Genomic DNA, 17,741 nt, shown 5'->3' with positions numbered 1-17,741 from the left:
CCCTTGCCACTAGCGTCCCATCTTGTTTGCTATTCAGCCATCGTCTTGTTTGTTGCAGCATCCCAGATCTCTTTCTGGCTTTTGTTATTCGATCGTCTCCTGCCTTCGAATGCGTCCTTTCTTTCCAACGCTAAAAGGTCAATAGGTGGCATGCCTGCTATAATGTGGACAGCATCGTCCGATAGCGTACGGTAAGCGGACGCCACTCTTAGTGCACGTTGCCTATACACAGTTTCCTATTCAACTTTCATGCATACGATTTCACCCGCATCGCATCTGCCCATACTGGGGCTCCGTATAGCATAATCGATGTAGTTACACTAGTTAAGAGTAACCTACGCTTCTGAGTTGTCCCTCCTACGATTGGCATCAATCGTGATAGAGCAGCGCCAAATTTTGCTACTTTATCACTAACTACTTCCAGATACTGTTTAAAACTTAGTATTGCATCGATGGTGATGCCCAAGTATTTGATGGTTGGTTGAGAAACGATCTCATGTACATCCATCGTCAGTGTGATTTCCTCCATCTTCTTCCTACTGAAAATGAAAATTACTTCCGTTTTTTGACTGGCTAATTCCAGACCCGTCTCTGTTAGTTATTCGTGTATTATACTGGTTGACTCTTCAGCTATGTCTGTCACCTCTTCAATCCTTATTTCGTTGGGGTATTGCATTTATCCCTCTAACAAAGACAAAGGTCCAATGCAATGTCGTGTGTCAACGTCAATGCACGTTTCTGGGAGATAAATCAACTGAATCTTAATTGTAAGAAAAAATAGTAATGTGTAGCGCCTGCATCGAGCAATACGTCTTTGTTCTTTATAAGAGTTAAGACTCTTCTGCGTCGCGACACAAACTACAGGAGAGTCTTAACAACGGATTCGCTTACGCATATATGTGAGTGTTTCTGACATTACAGCCCTCTTGAGTTTAACATACTTATGTGGGCGCTACCTTTTCACTCTGTCAGGTGCTATGCGACATCTTTTATTCTTGACATGCATTAATCATTAATTACACTCTCGCTTCGATTCTTGGCAGTATGGAAACCACAGATTAAGTTAGTATCACATGATCCTGCTTACGAGAGGTATTTGTGTATCTTAGCTAAAAAGATAAAAATTATCGTGATATACTATGACTTATGCTTATTACTATTTACTACTATTTAATTTTGATTTTATACCCTGAAGTGGAACACTCAACTCGTTCAAAACGTCAGAATAAACAAGACTTATGTTAGCTATTTTTAATCATTGAATTTCTTAAAATCTTACGATATTTTTATTGCAGGTTGAAATGGGCGAAGAGCTTCTAGCTCAAGGAGATTTAGACGGTGGAACTGAACACTTAGCTAATGCCGTTGCTGTCTGCGGACAACCCCATCAATTGCTACAGGTTTTACAGAATTCCCTACCACCTCAAGTATTTCATCTTTTGTTACAACGATTACCTTCTACGGGACAGGTGAGTTGATTCATTATACGTTATTCAATACATTACACAACTAGGGGCGAAAGTTGAAAAATCATCCGAGTCTGAAAAAGCCAATTCGCCCCTTGTTGTGTACCATGCTTTTTATAATCAGGGCATCGATAGCGCTTTTTTTAGCCTGCCTGAAAAAGCAGAATTTTGAAAGATTCAAAAATTTCAAAAATTTTGAAAATTTTGAAAATTTTGAAAATTTTGGAGGTGAAAGTGCTGTTTACTTTCGCCCCTAGGGGAAAAAATCTTTCACCTTATGATATATGTATATACGTGTGTTTGGGTGTGTTTATATATACATATACACACAAAAACACTAAAAAGGCCTTTCGCCCAGGCTTGAAAAACTCGACTTTCGCTCCACTTTTTCGTAGGCGAAAAGCGCATTTTCGATGCACGTGTTATGAAAAAGACATTCCTATTTTATGTTTGAAATACAAATTACTTGCTGTATAAATCATCTCTCATACAAAACCTTCTTAAGGTAGAATCTTGGCCAGTAAAAGCTGATTTGCCAAAGTAGTGAAATCTTCAAATTTTAACTTTCAAGTAATTGTTTATCATTTTTAACAATAATAAACTGTTTGTGAACCCATCATGATATTGAAAGTGACTTGCGAATGACTTTAGATCAAAGTTGAAAAATTTTCCTTTGATTGGTCGCAGGTAAAATATGATTTCAGTCGATTCTAATGATAGGGGATGAGTCAAATTTTAAATTACTCATCAATCGGATATCTTTCGGATTTTAAAAAACATATTTCCATGGTTCAGAAGCTATTGAAAAAATTCTAACCAAATAATATTAAAATTATATGGCTTAAGATTTTAATATTTTTTCTTTTTCTTCTAGTTTCTGAACTATGGATCAAAAGTATATGATTAAATATGTTTTGGAAAATCCGAAAGATTGATGAGTAATAAAAAATATGACTCATCCCCTATCATAAGAATTGACTGAAATCATATTTAACGAATCAAAGAAAAATTTTTCAATTTTGATCCAAGTCATTCGCGAGTCACTTTCAATGTTCTAATGGGTTTATAAGAAGTTTATTATTGTAAAAAATGATAAGCAATTACTTGACAGTTACATTTTGGAGATTTTACTACTTTAAAACTTTTACTCGCCAACATTCTACCATTCAGGAGGTTTTACTATGAGAGATTTCACAACTTTTATAAAGGCTAGGTTTACGAACTTTGTGTGTATTGTTGTGACCGAGCCTGAACGTTGCGCGATTCGAACGCTAAGAATGCGCATAGCGACCCTTAGCAACAAGATCAAAGAGTGTGTGTGAGTGTGTATTGTCGCCTACCGAGAACGGCGACTGCGAGTAAGTAGGGCTGAGCCCTTTTTCTGTATCGCGTCAGCAGTAGCAGCGGCTACAGCTTTGCGACTTGGTGCAACGGCACCAAGTAACGGCCTTCTCGTTCGCGCGCATACGCTCCACGAGATACTCTCTACGCCGAGTCGACATTGAGTTAACTCGGCGCACATTTGTAAAGAGACAATATTGGCCGCACAATATATGATTTTGTTATTTTATTTTAAACGGAACTAGATTCATTTTCCCGAGTTGTTCTCTCCCGTTCCCTACGTCCTCATCGCGAATATCGCCGCCTCCGCGGGCGTTACAACGAGCGGTTGTAACGCAAAACTGAGAAGCCGGCTCCGTACAGGAGAGTGCGGAGTGACACACTTGCGAACACGACGTTCGCGAAGCAGCTCTAGCAGCGAGCTGCGTTGCAACGCGGGTAAATCACGGACGTTGAGAGAGTTCTCCATCGCACCGAGGGATTGTGATCCAGTCGAATATCACCGAGTTTTCCCCAGAAATTGAACCCCGTTACAAATATTACAATATTCTATTCGTGCAAAAATAATTGATGGGAGTAAAATTGGAAATAAATTTTTGAGTATTTAATATAAATTGAATCTAAATTACATATTAAATATATTCTGCAATAGTAATAAAATTAAAGTTTTGTTAAAATCTTATTTCCTAATTTTTGATAATATTAACAAAAAATGTCTTGATGATGATCATAACATTTTTATTAATAGGCTGTTTCCAAGTAACGATAATGATTGCGGTGTTATTGCTATAGCATTTACAGTCTGGAAATCTTAACTGTCATATTTAAGAAATCTAACAAGGAAAGGTACCCAACCCGAACTCACCGATTTTGATGATTTTCATATATGTTGTAGAACATAAAAAAACCTAAAGTTAACCCCCAAAAAGCGATTTTTTTAAATATCTCGGCTTAAAATTAATATTTTTCAATGAAACAAATTGGAGGTTATTTCTTACAAAAAGAGCAAGTATTTCATGGTGATTTGAAGAGTAAGAGTAGCATCCCCTATTTTTTAGGGGTTGAAAACATATATTTTTTGGCATAATTTTATAATAAAAATGTTTAAACCGACTAAAAAAAATTGGAAAAAATGTTTAAACACCCTTAATAACAAAATTTAGTTGACGTCTTTCGGTGTTTTCATAAATATTACCCCTAAGGGGGTAAACCACCCCTAACACAAAATAACTGTAAATATGTAATTCAATACATAATATTTCGTAGAAAGTTTGTATATAGAGGTTTTCGAGGTCGCTGATTACAAATCTGTTATCAGATTTTGAAAATTCAAAATGGCGGAACCAATAGGACGGAAATATCGAAAAAAAATTTTATATAATAAAAAAGTTTTAAACGACTAAAAAAATTGGAAAAAATTTGTAAACATCTATAATAAACAAATTAAGTTTTTCGGTTTTTTCATAGATACTTCCCCTTAGGGGGGTAAACCACCCCTAACACAAAATAACTATAAGTATACTTCAATCCATAATATTTTGTAGAAGGTTTGTATATAGGGGTTTTCGAGATCGCTCTTTACAAATCTGATATCAGATTTTAAAAATACAAAATGGCGAAACCAATGTGGTGGACGAAAATGTCGAAAAAAAATTTTAACTTTCAAAAAAACTTGTTTACAAATGTGTGATCTTTGTAGCCTGTACATGTGAACTAAAGAGCCTTAAACCCTAAACCCCTAAAGAACAAATAGGCTAAATGGTTGTGCATTTTAACCAAACGACTCCAAACCCCTAACCTCCAGACAAGCCGAAGGCCTATGCTTTACCGTAGACACGAGATAGACATATTACCGATATTTTATTCTATCATTTTGTATGTAACAAATAACGTCTCGTTTTATGTTTCAATCAAAGATTATTTATTTTTCTGCTTTTATAAATTAGCATAATTTCAAAAGTAATTTCATAAATTATAAAGTATTTCATAAAATGCATAATTATATAATTTTATAAATTCAAAAAGTCCACACTTTTTTGTAAATGAAAAAACATAGGTTAATAAAATTAGTTTATCAAACTCTTTTGCGTTTTGTAATAAAATTTAATGTTGTCAAACTTGGGAGTTTTTCATTGTTACAATTATTTCGTAAGCCAAACGTTTTTTAGATGAATTCTCGAAGTAATGATTATTGTATCTATAGTAAAATATTTACAGTCTGGAATTCCATAATAATACTATTTGATACGATTTAATGAATTTATCAAAAAATCTAAATTTAATAATAAATATTATTCTAATTATTATTATTATTTTTCATTATCATTGCTATTATCAGTATTACTGTTATTATTGCTATTGCAATTATGCTTATTCTTCTTCTTATTATTATTATTATTATATTACTATGATAATTTTTGTTATTGGTAAAAATACATAAAAGAATATTAATACTCGAACTTCATTTGCAATTAAAGAACACGTTGTTATTGAAAGGGAATTTTATATGCATTCATTAGTTTAATGAATGTTATCGTACATTCAATGATAATTCCACAGATAAATGTCTTTCACTCATAAAAGTTGTTGACAATATGTGCGAATCAGTATGTTCTTTTTTTAGATTGTTTTCATCGAGTGTTTACCTCAGCTGCCTGTGTTATTTTTTAGGCAGTGAGTGAGTTTTGTGGGTATTCTAGTTCGATGCCGGAAAGTACGAATAGTACGTCTTTTTGTTTGTCAGTGGTATCATACAGTTGTAGAAAATTTTCTTTAGTGATTTTATATAGATTTACATTATTCAATTTCAAAGTGAATAAAAGTTGAATAAAACCAAAAATAGAGTTTTCCGAACATCACAAAGTGGAACGAGAATTCTTCTCCAATGCATAAATTAATGATTTGATTCAATTTACATTCACTCGTTTTATTCTGGTAGAAATGTAGCAGTCGTGCCTTACATGCAAAAACACAGCTTGTATAAATTTTACCGCTTGTTTTCATTTTAGATTGAAAAATGAAAATTAATCCGTTAAACGTTCTAAACTTATTATTAGCATACTTTCAAGCGTTAAACATACCAGATAGTGTCACGAATTATCACGAAACAGAGTTGGCCGAAAAAATAAAAGAAATTTTAATAGATGCAACACATGATTTCAATGATGTAGAAATGATTACTGATGACTCTTTGGATTTTCAAGAAGAGTATAAAAACCATAATGTGGAAATAATTGAAGATGAAGTGCAACATCATTTTCCTGATCCGGATATAGCACCAACAAATCAATGTACAGCAGATAATGAAGAACTAGATTTTGAATACAAAAAAAGAGCTGTAGAATTTTGGAGAAGTAGCAAAACGAAGCAAAATTTAAGTCTCAAAACAGTGCAAAACAGATTCAAAAAAGTATCATCTATTAGTCAGCTACGTCGTTGGGCTCATTCAATTAATAAAGGTGGCACGTATAGAGAAAAAGTAGCACAAATTTGTCAGTATACCCTGGATAATTTTCAAGCAGCTCTCGACAGTGGTTCAATTATCCATGATGAAGATATAATTCGATGGGCCTTACAAGCTAAAAAAGAAATTACATAGCAGTAGAAGGAGAAAAGCAAGTGCAATGTCTGGTACAGTCAATTTCAGCAACAACGCATAGTTATACTATACAGCCACTAATATCAGCTACTGGACAACTGTTGTCACCGCTATTTCTTGTTTTAAAGGAACCAAGTGGCAAGTTTGGCCCTATTGTAGAACAAAACATATTTAGACCAGAAAACGTGTACGTGGAAGCATCCAAATCAGGAAAATTAACAACAAGTAAGGGAACTAATAACAATTTTTACATTGTAATATCGTTGATCAGTTAATTAGTAAGTCGTTTAATTGCAGATCACTTCAAAATCTGGTTGGAAAAAATATTTTATCCCTATGTAGGCCATCACTCAATACTACTACTTGATTCTTGGAGTGGTCATTGTGACAAAGTTATAGAAGAAACAATGCCACAAAATAAAATTATTAACATAAAAAAAATTTCAACTGGAACCACAGGAAAAATACAACCACTTGATGTCTATGGATTCCGTATTTGGAAAAACTTTGTCCGAACATTTTCTGATAATGTAATGTTAATGGATCATGATATGAATTTACATGTGAGAAATAATATAATTAAACTTCAATCATTGGTTCACAACCAACTGTCTTCACCGAGATATATAGATTTGTTATTCCTGGTATAAAAGCGGTTACGTCAATGAAAAACCAGATAAATTTGATAATCCTATAGATTTCAGTTTTGGAAAGTCTTGTGCAACACATTGTGAAATAGAAGGGTGCACAAACATTGCAATTGTACGATGTGGTTGGTGCAAAAAAGCATTGTGCTTTAAACACTTTTATGAGGACTACCATTATTGTAAAAACATCGTAAAATAATATATTTTATGCTGAATACAAAAAATGCACTATGGCAAAAGATAAAAGATTGTAGATTATTATTATACTCTAATATTATAAACAAAAATACATTATAAGTTGAATTTACAATAAAGGAATTTCAATAACATTCTGATAACAATTTCTACGGAAATTATAAAACTGCTTCACACACAGAATTTTCTTGTTTACAAATTTAGGAATTTGAGGTGGTTTGGTTATAAAAAGCACAACCATTTAGCCTATTTGTTCTTTAGGGGTTTAGGGTTTAAGGCTCTTTAGTTCACATGTACAGGCTACAATGATCACACATTTATAACAAGTTTTTATGAAAGTTAAAATTTTTTTTCGACATTTTCGTCCACCACATTGGTTCCATCATTTTGGATTTTCAAAATCTGATATCAGATTTGCAAAGAGCGATCTCGAAAACCCTTATATACAAACCTTCTACAAAATATTATGGATTGAAGTATACTTATAGTTATTTTGTGTTAGGGGTGGTTTACCCCCTAAAGGGTAGTATCTATGAAAAAAACGAAAAACTTAATTTGTTTATTATAGATGTTTACAAATTTTTTCCAATTTTTTTAGTCGTTTAAAACTTTTTTATTATATAAAATTTTTTTTCGATATTTCCGTCCTATTGGTTCCGCCATTTTGAATTTTCAAAATCTGATAACAGATTTGTAATCAGCGACCTCGAAAACCTCTATATACAAACTTTCTACGAAATATTATGTATTGAATTACATATTTACAGTTATTTTGTGTTAGGGGTGGTTTACCCCCTTAGGGGTAATATTTATGAAAACACCGAAAGACGTCAACTAAATTTTGTTATTAAGGGTGTTTAAACATTTTTTCCAATTTTTTTTAGTCGGTTTAAACATTTTTATTATAAAATTATGCCAAAAAATATATGTTTTCAACCCCTAAAAAATAGGGGATGCTACTCTTACTCTTCAAATCACCATGAAATACTTGCTCTTTTTGTAAGAAATAACCTCCAATTTGTTTCATTGAAAAATATTAATTTTAAGCCGAGATATTTAAAAAAATCGCTTTTTGGGGGTTAACTTTAGGTTTTTTTATGTTCTACAACATATATGAAAATCATCAAAATCGGTGAGTTCGGGTTGGGTACCTTTCCTTGTAAGTGTAGCGGACAATGAAAGCTTAACCAATATATCTTCAAAGTTATTTAAAAAATTAAGAAGTATTTTCAAAAGCCTACAGTAATTTGGACGGCCTCTCAGAACATAGTGAAAGCCTTTTTGGAGCTTGCATTACATTTTGCTGAAACTTTTTTGAACGCTTACTGTAATCTTTCTTAGTAAGTTAAACGGCTTCTCAATAAATGGCAAAAGCTTTCAGTAAGCTTCAATAGGCATTCACTGAATTTTTGATAAAATCTTTTAAAAAGTATCCCTGGAATGTTTAAGTAATATTTCCTGAAATATTTTTAACGTCAAAGTGTCGCGGTCATTTTTGTCTTCCAGGAAGGTTACATAAAAGCTTTTTAAAAGGTTTCACAAAACTCATTCAAATTATTTCACAATATTTGTGAAAGCTTACTGCAATCTTTCTCAGTAAGTTGAACGGACTTTCAAAACTTTCTCATGCTTTCAGTAAGCTTTAATTCATATTACTGCAATATTTAATAAAATATTTTAAAAATATGGTAGTAGTAGTACTAGTAACTAGTACACTAGGAAGTACTAGTTATATCGACTGAAATATTTCTGAGGTTAAAGTGTCGCGGATATTTCGGTCTTCCAGGAATGTTACACGAAAGCTTTTTGAAACGCTTCCAAGCTTCCGTGGAAACTTCCAGGAAGCTTCCCCTAACCTTCCATGCTATGTGGGATTTGCAGTCGCTATTGTATTTAATATTTGCCCATGTAATATACCATTTGATATTAGTAAAATTCGAGAATATTTTATTTGATGTATGATACATTTACTTTATCATTTTTTTCTAATATCAAAAGATTCTGAAAATAAAATTAATTTTGACATAATTACTAAAATTCCAATCATAAGAAACGTTACCCACGAAATAAAATTTGCAGAATTTATATCAAATTTTGATAAAATTAATTTTGAAGAACTTGAGGTATTATATACAGAAAGACTTAGTTAAGAACAGCAATCATCAATTAACTCTTTTAGAAGCACAATCAAAGAAAAAATAACTACTAAAAATTAATAAAAAAATAACTACTAAAAAACAAAAAATATCTACTGAAAATATTTATACTATACACTGTTTATACTGAGAAATATTATATATATATATACATATATATATATATATATATATATATATATATATATATATATATATATAATATATATATATATATAATATATATATATATATATATATATATATATATATATATATATATATATATATATATATATATATATATATATATATATATGTATATATATATATATACACAAAATCACTGACCAAAATTCATGACATTGTACTATATAAATAAGTGTTCTTAGCCACTTGCCACGGCTTTGTGTAAGATCTGGATCGTTTTCTTTACTCTACCCGGACTTAAAATGTACCTTAAACATGTCCGCTCAGACCTAATGAAAGACATTTCTGGAAAATATTAATTAAATGTTGTTAGCAACAAGTACAGTGTGAGAAATATTAATTAAATTTATTAGCTATAAAACGGTTCAGATCTTACACAAAGCCGTCGCAAGTGACTAAGAACACTTATTCATATAGTAAAATGTCATGAATTTTAGTCAGTGATTTTGTATGGTATATGTATACTATTTTTCGGTAGGAATAGTGTATATTGTAAATATTTTTAGTAGATATTTTTTGTTTTTTAATTTACGTAAAAAGAAAAAAATTTATCAGACGAATATTTTGTTGTTTTTTTTGCAGGATTTAATCCAGGCTGGACCCCTTAAGTAGAAACCACGCAGTTAACGTTAACGTTGTATTTAAATTTCTATTAAATAACATTTCTTCACAGTCTTCTTTAAAGTAAACCTATTGTTCATTCATAAGATATACTGCGAATCTATACATATATGACTGACATACCTGGTATTAATATATTGCTTAATTTTATCATAATTATAATCTTCTTTTTTTTACAATCGTTATCAAAATTAAAAGACACATCAATGTTACTCGTTTTTAAAAATTCGCAATCATTGTCTTTAAAACAATATTTAAATAAATATTTAACGCCCTGTACACTTGAGCACACTTCAACGTTAATGTGACAGTTAAATTTTAATAATAAATATGGATATGGATTATCTTTAACATTTCGTTCAAACTCAAAATGCTTAGCCTTACAAAATTCACAGATTGCGTCCATTTTTCCTTAATAATTCTCAGTAATTGATGTTATATCTAAAAAACATTATTTGTATCATACGAATGTAATTTTTTCTTAAGTCTCTTTTTTTCTCTTCGTTTTTTATTAATATCAGCTTTTTCTACTGCACTTTTCTTGTTATGATCTGATATCCTTTTTAAATTTACTATTTTATTATTTTTGGTCTTACCTGCTTTTGATCGTTTTTGACATCTTTTTTTGTTTATCGCAGTTTTTTACACTCATTTGTTGATAGCACAATTTTCTGTATAAAGCTAATTTTTTTTATTATATGTGTTTATCTAATAATATTTAATCTTTTAAATCATTTAATTTTATCACGGGTTAAAATTTATTTTCTTTATTGAAAGTTTGCTTTTTTAATTGAAAAATGAGTAATTCACTATCATTATATATCTCTAAAAAAATTAACTTTTGAAAAAGTAATAGGTTAGGCGAGTTTGATGACAATTAATTGATTACAACAATTCTTCTATTTGTCAAAATTAATTGTGACTTTCAGCAAATAAATTACAGATAAAATAGAACATGGTGTTGTCTAATTGTAAGTGTAACTTTCCGCGTATTTTATTTGTGTACATAAACTTATAAAATTGTTATTTTAATGAAATTAAATATTTTAAATGTAAAAGTATGTACCATGAACACAATGTAAGGGGTATGGCAAGTTACGTAGTAAGTATCGTGAGAGTTGTTTGTAATTGATCAATATATTACTTAAGTTTAAATTACTAATCATTTGTCTGAGCCCTTAATTAAACATAATGATTTTTTGTTAGTCGTCTTATAAATAAAATAACATGATTGTAAACTTGACTTTTTTAAATTGATCTCAGTTGTTTTTTGATCTATAATTTCACAGTAAAAATAATTATTAACATTTATGATGATACGCAAAACATCAAACGCGCCTAACCTTTTTACTTTGGTTAAGTTTTTTTTTAGAGATTTTATGTTTTTTTGAGAGAACTTATTGAAGTATGTACCTTAAATTTGTTCTAAAAATAAAATACATGATGATGGAGTTCAGGCAGTGCACACTGTAATTTTTATTACGGGAATATCGATATCTCTCGTGTTTGGTATCCAGGTGCATGAGGTCGCCTATGGCAGGGTTTGTTGATGCGCTCTGTAGCTTTTGATGTCTTAAATCAGTTTTTACACTTAGACAATGAAAGCTTTGAAACGCACTACCTCGATCGCGTCATTGTCGACCGCATGTACCTGGACAGTAAACATAACTGAGTTGAACATTTTTGCGCCAAGAAGTACAGTGCGTACTGACTTCGTTATCGGTCACCCTAGACATTCATGGCATTTATGGCCGATGTTAACATGTGGATACAAAAATCTACAGCGCGCAATATATATGGACATCCTCGTCATCGAAGTGGCACCTAGATATCGAGCGTAACCGGTTACCGCGAAATGATATTTGCATGTATGCACAAAAAGTCACAAAATCCGCTTCCTGGGCCCCGTCGTCGAATTATCAATTGTCATTAAACTCGCCTAACCTTTTACTTTTTTAAAAGTTGATTTTTGTTTGAGATTTCAGATTTTTTAAGTGAATTTTTTTTTCTGTGGTGATTGTTGGATTGATTTTGTCATTTGCCTCCGCTTCAGGAATAGCTGTTACTTCCAGTTGAAGGGGAAACAGTTTGGTCACAATACGGTCCAGCAATTCCGGGCTTTTTGAAGGGGGGACATAACCACCCTTTATCTTCTTCATTACTACTTGGTACGGTTGCTCCTAGGCATCCAGCTTAACCTCGTCCTGTAACTCTTTAAGGCACCGTCGTTTATTTTCTCGGATTTTTTTTCTTGAGTATCCGTTAAGCATCCATTATTTCTTTATCTAGGGCGTCTACTATTTCTCTACCATTACCAGTCTTGTAGTGTTTGTTCCGAGCCTGCTGTTCCCGTCTTCTGGTTCGATGACACTCGTTGCGGGCCGCGTCAATTTCGTTATCCCACTAGTATACTGGCGGTGGTCTATTGTTAGGAGCCCTTCTTGGCATCGTTGCGTCGCAGGCTTGGGTAATATTTCTTATTGCCTGCTCGACCTTATCATTCGCGGATCCAAACAGATGTATTTCTTCTAGAGCCAGTAGAAATGTCGCCTTATCATAATCCTTCGGCTTTTTTGTTGTTCCCCCCCCCCCCCCCCCCCGTTGGATCTCTGCTTTGATATTCTTATCTCGATTATTATCGCTTGGTGGTCACTATTTGTGTAATGATCGCTCATTGTCCACGATCTAACTAAGCCAATCAGGCAGCTGCTGACAAACGTGAGATCTATTATAGACCCTGTGTCTCCTCTTTAAAATGTGCAAGAACATTCCTGGTTAACTAAGACCAAGTCAAGGAGGGCGAATGCTTCCAATAGCGCTCGTCCTATTTCGTTCGTACTGTGACTGCCCCACTCTACTGCCCAGGCGTTGAAAGTACCTGCTATTAGTACCGGTTTTCTTACTGCATCATCCTGTACAAGCCGGTCCAATAGTTGTCTGAATTGTTCTATCGACGTGTTAGGAGAAGCATAGCAGCTATAAATGTGTACGCCTGCGACCTTAGCGCGTATGAATCCTTCATTACGTCTGTAACGCCCCGTACAAGCTCCGCAGAAAACTATACAGAATAAAAACTAAAATTTATTGAATACATTTTTAGATTTTACGCGAGTATCGCGCTCCCCCATTTTCAACTAGGATAAGCCCGCGCTACAGCTGACAGTGCAACTTCAGCAGCGCCACGAGCCAGCGAGCGGCGGTAGCACCGAAAGAAGAGGGAGAGCGCGCAACACACCATGTATAAATGTATATAGAAGCGGCGAGCGCAGCGGCGCAAGAGAAGGAGAAGCGACGGCGGCGGCGTAGCGCGCGCATATTATAAATTATTTGTATGAGTGGGTTTTGTACATAGGTGTGAATGTCTGTGTGAAAGTGTGAATGCGATAGTATTTTCGGCGGCACGATCCCCGCTCGCTCCGAGGCCTATAAAAGGACCCGCACGGCCAGTATGAGCTCACTAGCCGAAGCGCAACTTAAGCGCCAACGCAACTAAAGCGCCTAGTCCCTGCTCTTGAGCAACTTATGCCTTGAGCAGGTAAAATACTTAATATTTCCGATATTTCTACACTTATAAAAATTTCGAGTTAGGCATATTTCGTATACGATCAGATAACGCAAATTTAAGCGTATCTGCATAAAATCTCTTCTTGTAACCATACGATTCAAATCAGATTACGCAACTTAAACGCGTATCTCTTTATTTTTGTTTGTAAAAATCAAAGCGGATTTACCCATTTAATTTTTTTGATACTTAGAATATATGCAAGATATACGCAATATTCTATTATTTATTTATTTGAATATAATTATTTTTGTTATAAAGAACAAAAATCTCTTTATTGCGATAAACCTCCACTACCTGGTATCCCGGACCTGAACCATCATAATTGAGAATTATTATAAAAATTTAAAATCTTTCTATTTAATCTGTTGTCAGAATCACGACGCAGATTAGTAAATGTTCGCGACTTTTCAGATAGTAAAATCAATAGATTTTGTATTCTTACATAAATTTAATTACTACAGGACCTAGATAAGTCGTGACCGTTTCACGTCTTGTCATTTCTTCCTGGAAAGCGGCGTCTCCGCATGCCCATATCGCCACTTTACCAGTACTGTCCATATTCCACGATGGTTAGTCCAGATCTCTGTATTGTTTACAGACAATGGCTATGTCGATTTCTGTCTCTTGGACATACTGGCTCAGTAGGTCCTGTACAGTCCCGTAGTGATTTATATTTAACTGCACTTTTTTCATTTTCTTCGTGTGTCAGTGGCTTCTACTGCAGCTCGGTAAACTGGGCATGCATAGCTACCAGCTGCGTGGTTACTCCTCCCACCTGTGCCTCCTTTGCAGAGTATACAGTTGGGTTGGTTCTTACAATTCTTTGCTTTGTGCCCATCTTTTCCACATTCAAAGCAAAGCTTACTTCTATCTTCAGTTACTGTGCAGACTCTACCGATATGGCCAAAATCTAGACATTTATAACACCTAAGCGGCTCTTTTTTGCGGTTAGCTACCCGGATTCTACAGTTGACCCATCCTATTCTGACCTTCTGTAGCTTAGTGATCTTAGCCGCTATCTGAGCTGGTACCACAGATCTTATCGTAGAATCTTTTATGATGTTCTTCTCGCCAATTTCCTTCTGTAGTGCTTCTAGTACCTCCTCTTTTGAGGTAAGCATGCCCAGATCTCTTACTTCAATGGTTTCTTCTTCCTGGAATGCTTTTATTGTGGCGCCTCCCACTAGTACCGCTTTCACTGCTTCTTAGAAGTCTGAGGTTTTGACTTCTCTCGTGCGTTTAAGCTCTATCAGAAGATCTCCTGCAACTGTATTTTATTTACGCTATTTCCTAGTGTGTGAAGTGACGGAGCCGCTTTCATTTTTGACAAAATGTCTGCATAGCTCAGTCCTTTTGCAGAGTTGATGATTAAAGCATTCGGTCTGGGAGGTCTTGCCCGCTTCGGTCCATCCTTGCTGGTCCTATTCTGGTTTGTAACGCCAGGGACACTTTTATCCTCTTTGCTTGCCTTTTTCACCTTTTCCTTTGACTTTCTTGTGACGACTTCCTGCCATGCTGCTTTTTTAGGTTGATGTTATAAGTTTTTGCCGCCCATGGTGCCGTACAGTCCTGGCAGAGAGCAACATGGAGAGAGAGAGAGAGAGAGAGAGAGAGAGAGAGAGAGAGAGAGAGAGAGAGAGAGAGAGAGAGAGAGAGAGAGATTAGCACTTTGACGGCCACCCTGTCGTAAATAAAACTAAACATATATACTATATAAATGTATTAACTAAATGTTTCTTAAATAAGCGCTTTAATATTTTTGTACTATATTCTATTCTATGTGATATGCAAGACTTATGTATATTTTTAGAACCTTTATACCAAAATGAAATTATTTTTTATTATTATTATTATTATTGTTGTTGTTATTATCATCATTATTATTATTATATTTTTTAAGAAATTGAAATGGATCATTTTTAAAATTTTTTGAAATCGATCTTTCAAATATACATATATATTTTTTCAAAGATCGAGTGCAAAAAATGAATTAAAATTCTGTTTATGTTTCAGAAATTAAATTTACAAGCTTCAATGGCAGAAGAAGACGTTGAATAATGACACTACTAACCAAAATTATTTCATATCAATATATTCCGAAGTTGTTTGTTGTAAATTGAATCTTTTTTGTACAATAAAAGTTCTCTGTAAAAAAAATTAATTCCTTTAAGCTTTAATGTTTTGTTTTTTAAATTCAGCAACTAATTATTGTACTGTAAATAACCAATGAAAAATAGGTAAGAGGTTTATCTTTTTTTTCTTTCAGTACTTTTAAATTACTTGCGTACAAGAAGATTCACCTCCAATTTTTTACATACGGTTTGCAAATAATAGATTATTTACCTCGTGTAACTTCTCGTAGCATAAAGTTCATAGAAGATGTAATTCTTTTACAGGACATACCCTATGCAACGAGCCCCAAGATGATTTAAATCTTATGCGCTCATATGTCGCGTAACGGTACGGCACTTAGCATACGACGTCGGCGGTCGGTGCTGAAAGGATAGTTCCGCGAGTGAAGAAGCGTGATGAGAAATACTTAATTCTCCTTTGGATAAGCAACCACGCATCCGTGGCGATTTTGCGAGATACCGATCCCGCACCAGCGTACAAAGACGCATACAGCACTGTACCCGAGGACAGCTGTTCCCCAATCAGGGTTGCAACTAATTAACTACTTTTTTAATTTAATTAATTTGATAATTAATAATTAAATCTTTTAAATATCAATTCTATGTCCTATAATTGATAATAAATTTTTAAAATTATTAATTATATGACCTACAATTAATAACTAAATCTTTTAATCATAAATTATAATAGATAAATAGTTATTTTTACAATACTGTTTCGGACCAGTGCCGCGCAGAGCAACGTGTGACGTTGCAAACGTGGCAGCCGCGTCGATACGAGGAATCTTGGCCGATGCAGTAAAGTCCCGAGTGGGCGAAAGAAACAAGCGAGTCGACTTGTGGTTGACAACAACGGTCTCTCTTCAAGTTTGAAGAATGGGTCAGCTAACCGTCAACGTTGTCGGGGTAGCGATCATCGTTCCCGCGCGTGCTTATTGGTCCTCTGCATATGGTGAGCCAATCCCTTGCAAGTCAAGAATATCCTCACCGGGAACTACTTGCTTGAGATCCGGAGCTACACGAGTTAAGCCCACTGAAACTGGTAGAGCACGTACAATCAGAACAGAAAGTGACGGGCAAGCGACCTGTCCTGTGCCGCCTTGCAACGCGCTCGCCTGACAGCTGCCGCTCACTCTAGCTGCCTAGGTTTCAGACGGATCGCGCATGCGCTGCATTCTCCTACTCACGATCGACTGTTGGGGTGGACGCCTGCGATATTTAAACTATCGCGTACAATATAAGCAACCAAACGCTCGCAGACAACTCAGAGCTTGCACTCTATGTTACGAAACCACGAGATGCCATCGATATCTGGGCCCTTGATTCGGATGTGTACTTGTAGCTCTTGAGCGCACTACGTAGCAATTGATGTACTCGACGTTGTGCAGAGAGCTGCCAAGCCGATCAAGCTGCTGCAGATTCGGCGATAGAACTCTGCGATCTGAATCTGTCGCCTTAAGATGCGCTTGCCTTTGCCTTAACGTCCTGTCGAGTCTTCAATCCCATGTTGTTGCGCCAGTCTTGGCCGTTGTCCTTTTCATGTTCTGTGGAAGATGACGACAGCAGCGGTTGTACATATTTTCCTCGGACGACTCTTCTTTTTCGGCGTCGTTTGCTTAAGATCAAATAGACGCTGTTAATGACATTCACACAACCTCACACTCACAATCTTGGGACGCTCTGCCCTGACCTCTTCGAAATTGCTCTTCTGTGTATGTGTGTGTGTATGCGTAATTTCAGCCAAGTTTTATAAAACGCTGCGGGCGGGGTGGAGGGGGTAGGGTCTGGCAATTTTACCGCGAATTTTTTCTATGAAAGTGCACTAGAAAAG

At 34.5% G+C, this 17,741-nt stretch overlaps 1 protein-coding gene across 4 annotated transcripts in view; it reads left to right on the top strand.

Moving 5' to 3' along the window:
• Window positions 1–15,939, top strand: part of Tomm20 (translocase of outer mitochondrial membrane 20 homolog) — an 89,050-nt gene extending 73,111 nt beyond the window's left edge. For 3 of the 4 annotated variants that reach the window (XM_031930865.1, XM_031931510.2, XM_031931160.2), the window contains 2 exons: window positions 1,296–1,469; window positions 15,792–15,939. In XM_031930865.1, coding sequence (XP_031786725.1) covers window positions 1,296–1,469; window positions 15,792–15,836 — 219 coding nt within the window. In that variant the 3' untranslated portion in view covers window positions 15,837–15,939. 4 annotated transcript variants of the gene reach the window in all.
• Window positions 15,940–17,741: the final 1,802 nt, after the last annotated feature.

Source organism: Nasonia vitripennis (assembly GCF_009193385.2).
Source record: "Nasonia vitripennis strain AsymCx chromosome 1 unlocalized genomic scaffold, Nvit_psr_1.1 chr1_random0002, whole genome shotgun sequence".
NCBI lineage: Eukaryota > Metazoa > Arthropoda > Insecta > Hymenoptera > Pteromalidae > Nasonia > Nasonia vitripennis.
This window is presented reverse-complemented; position numbering and strand designations above follow the sequence as displayed.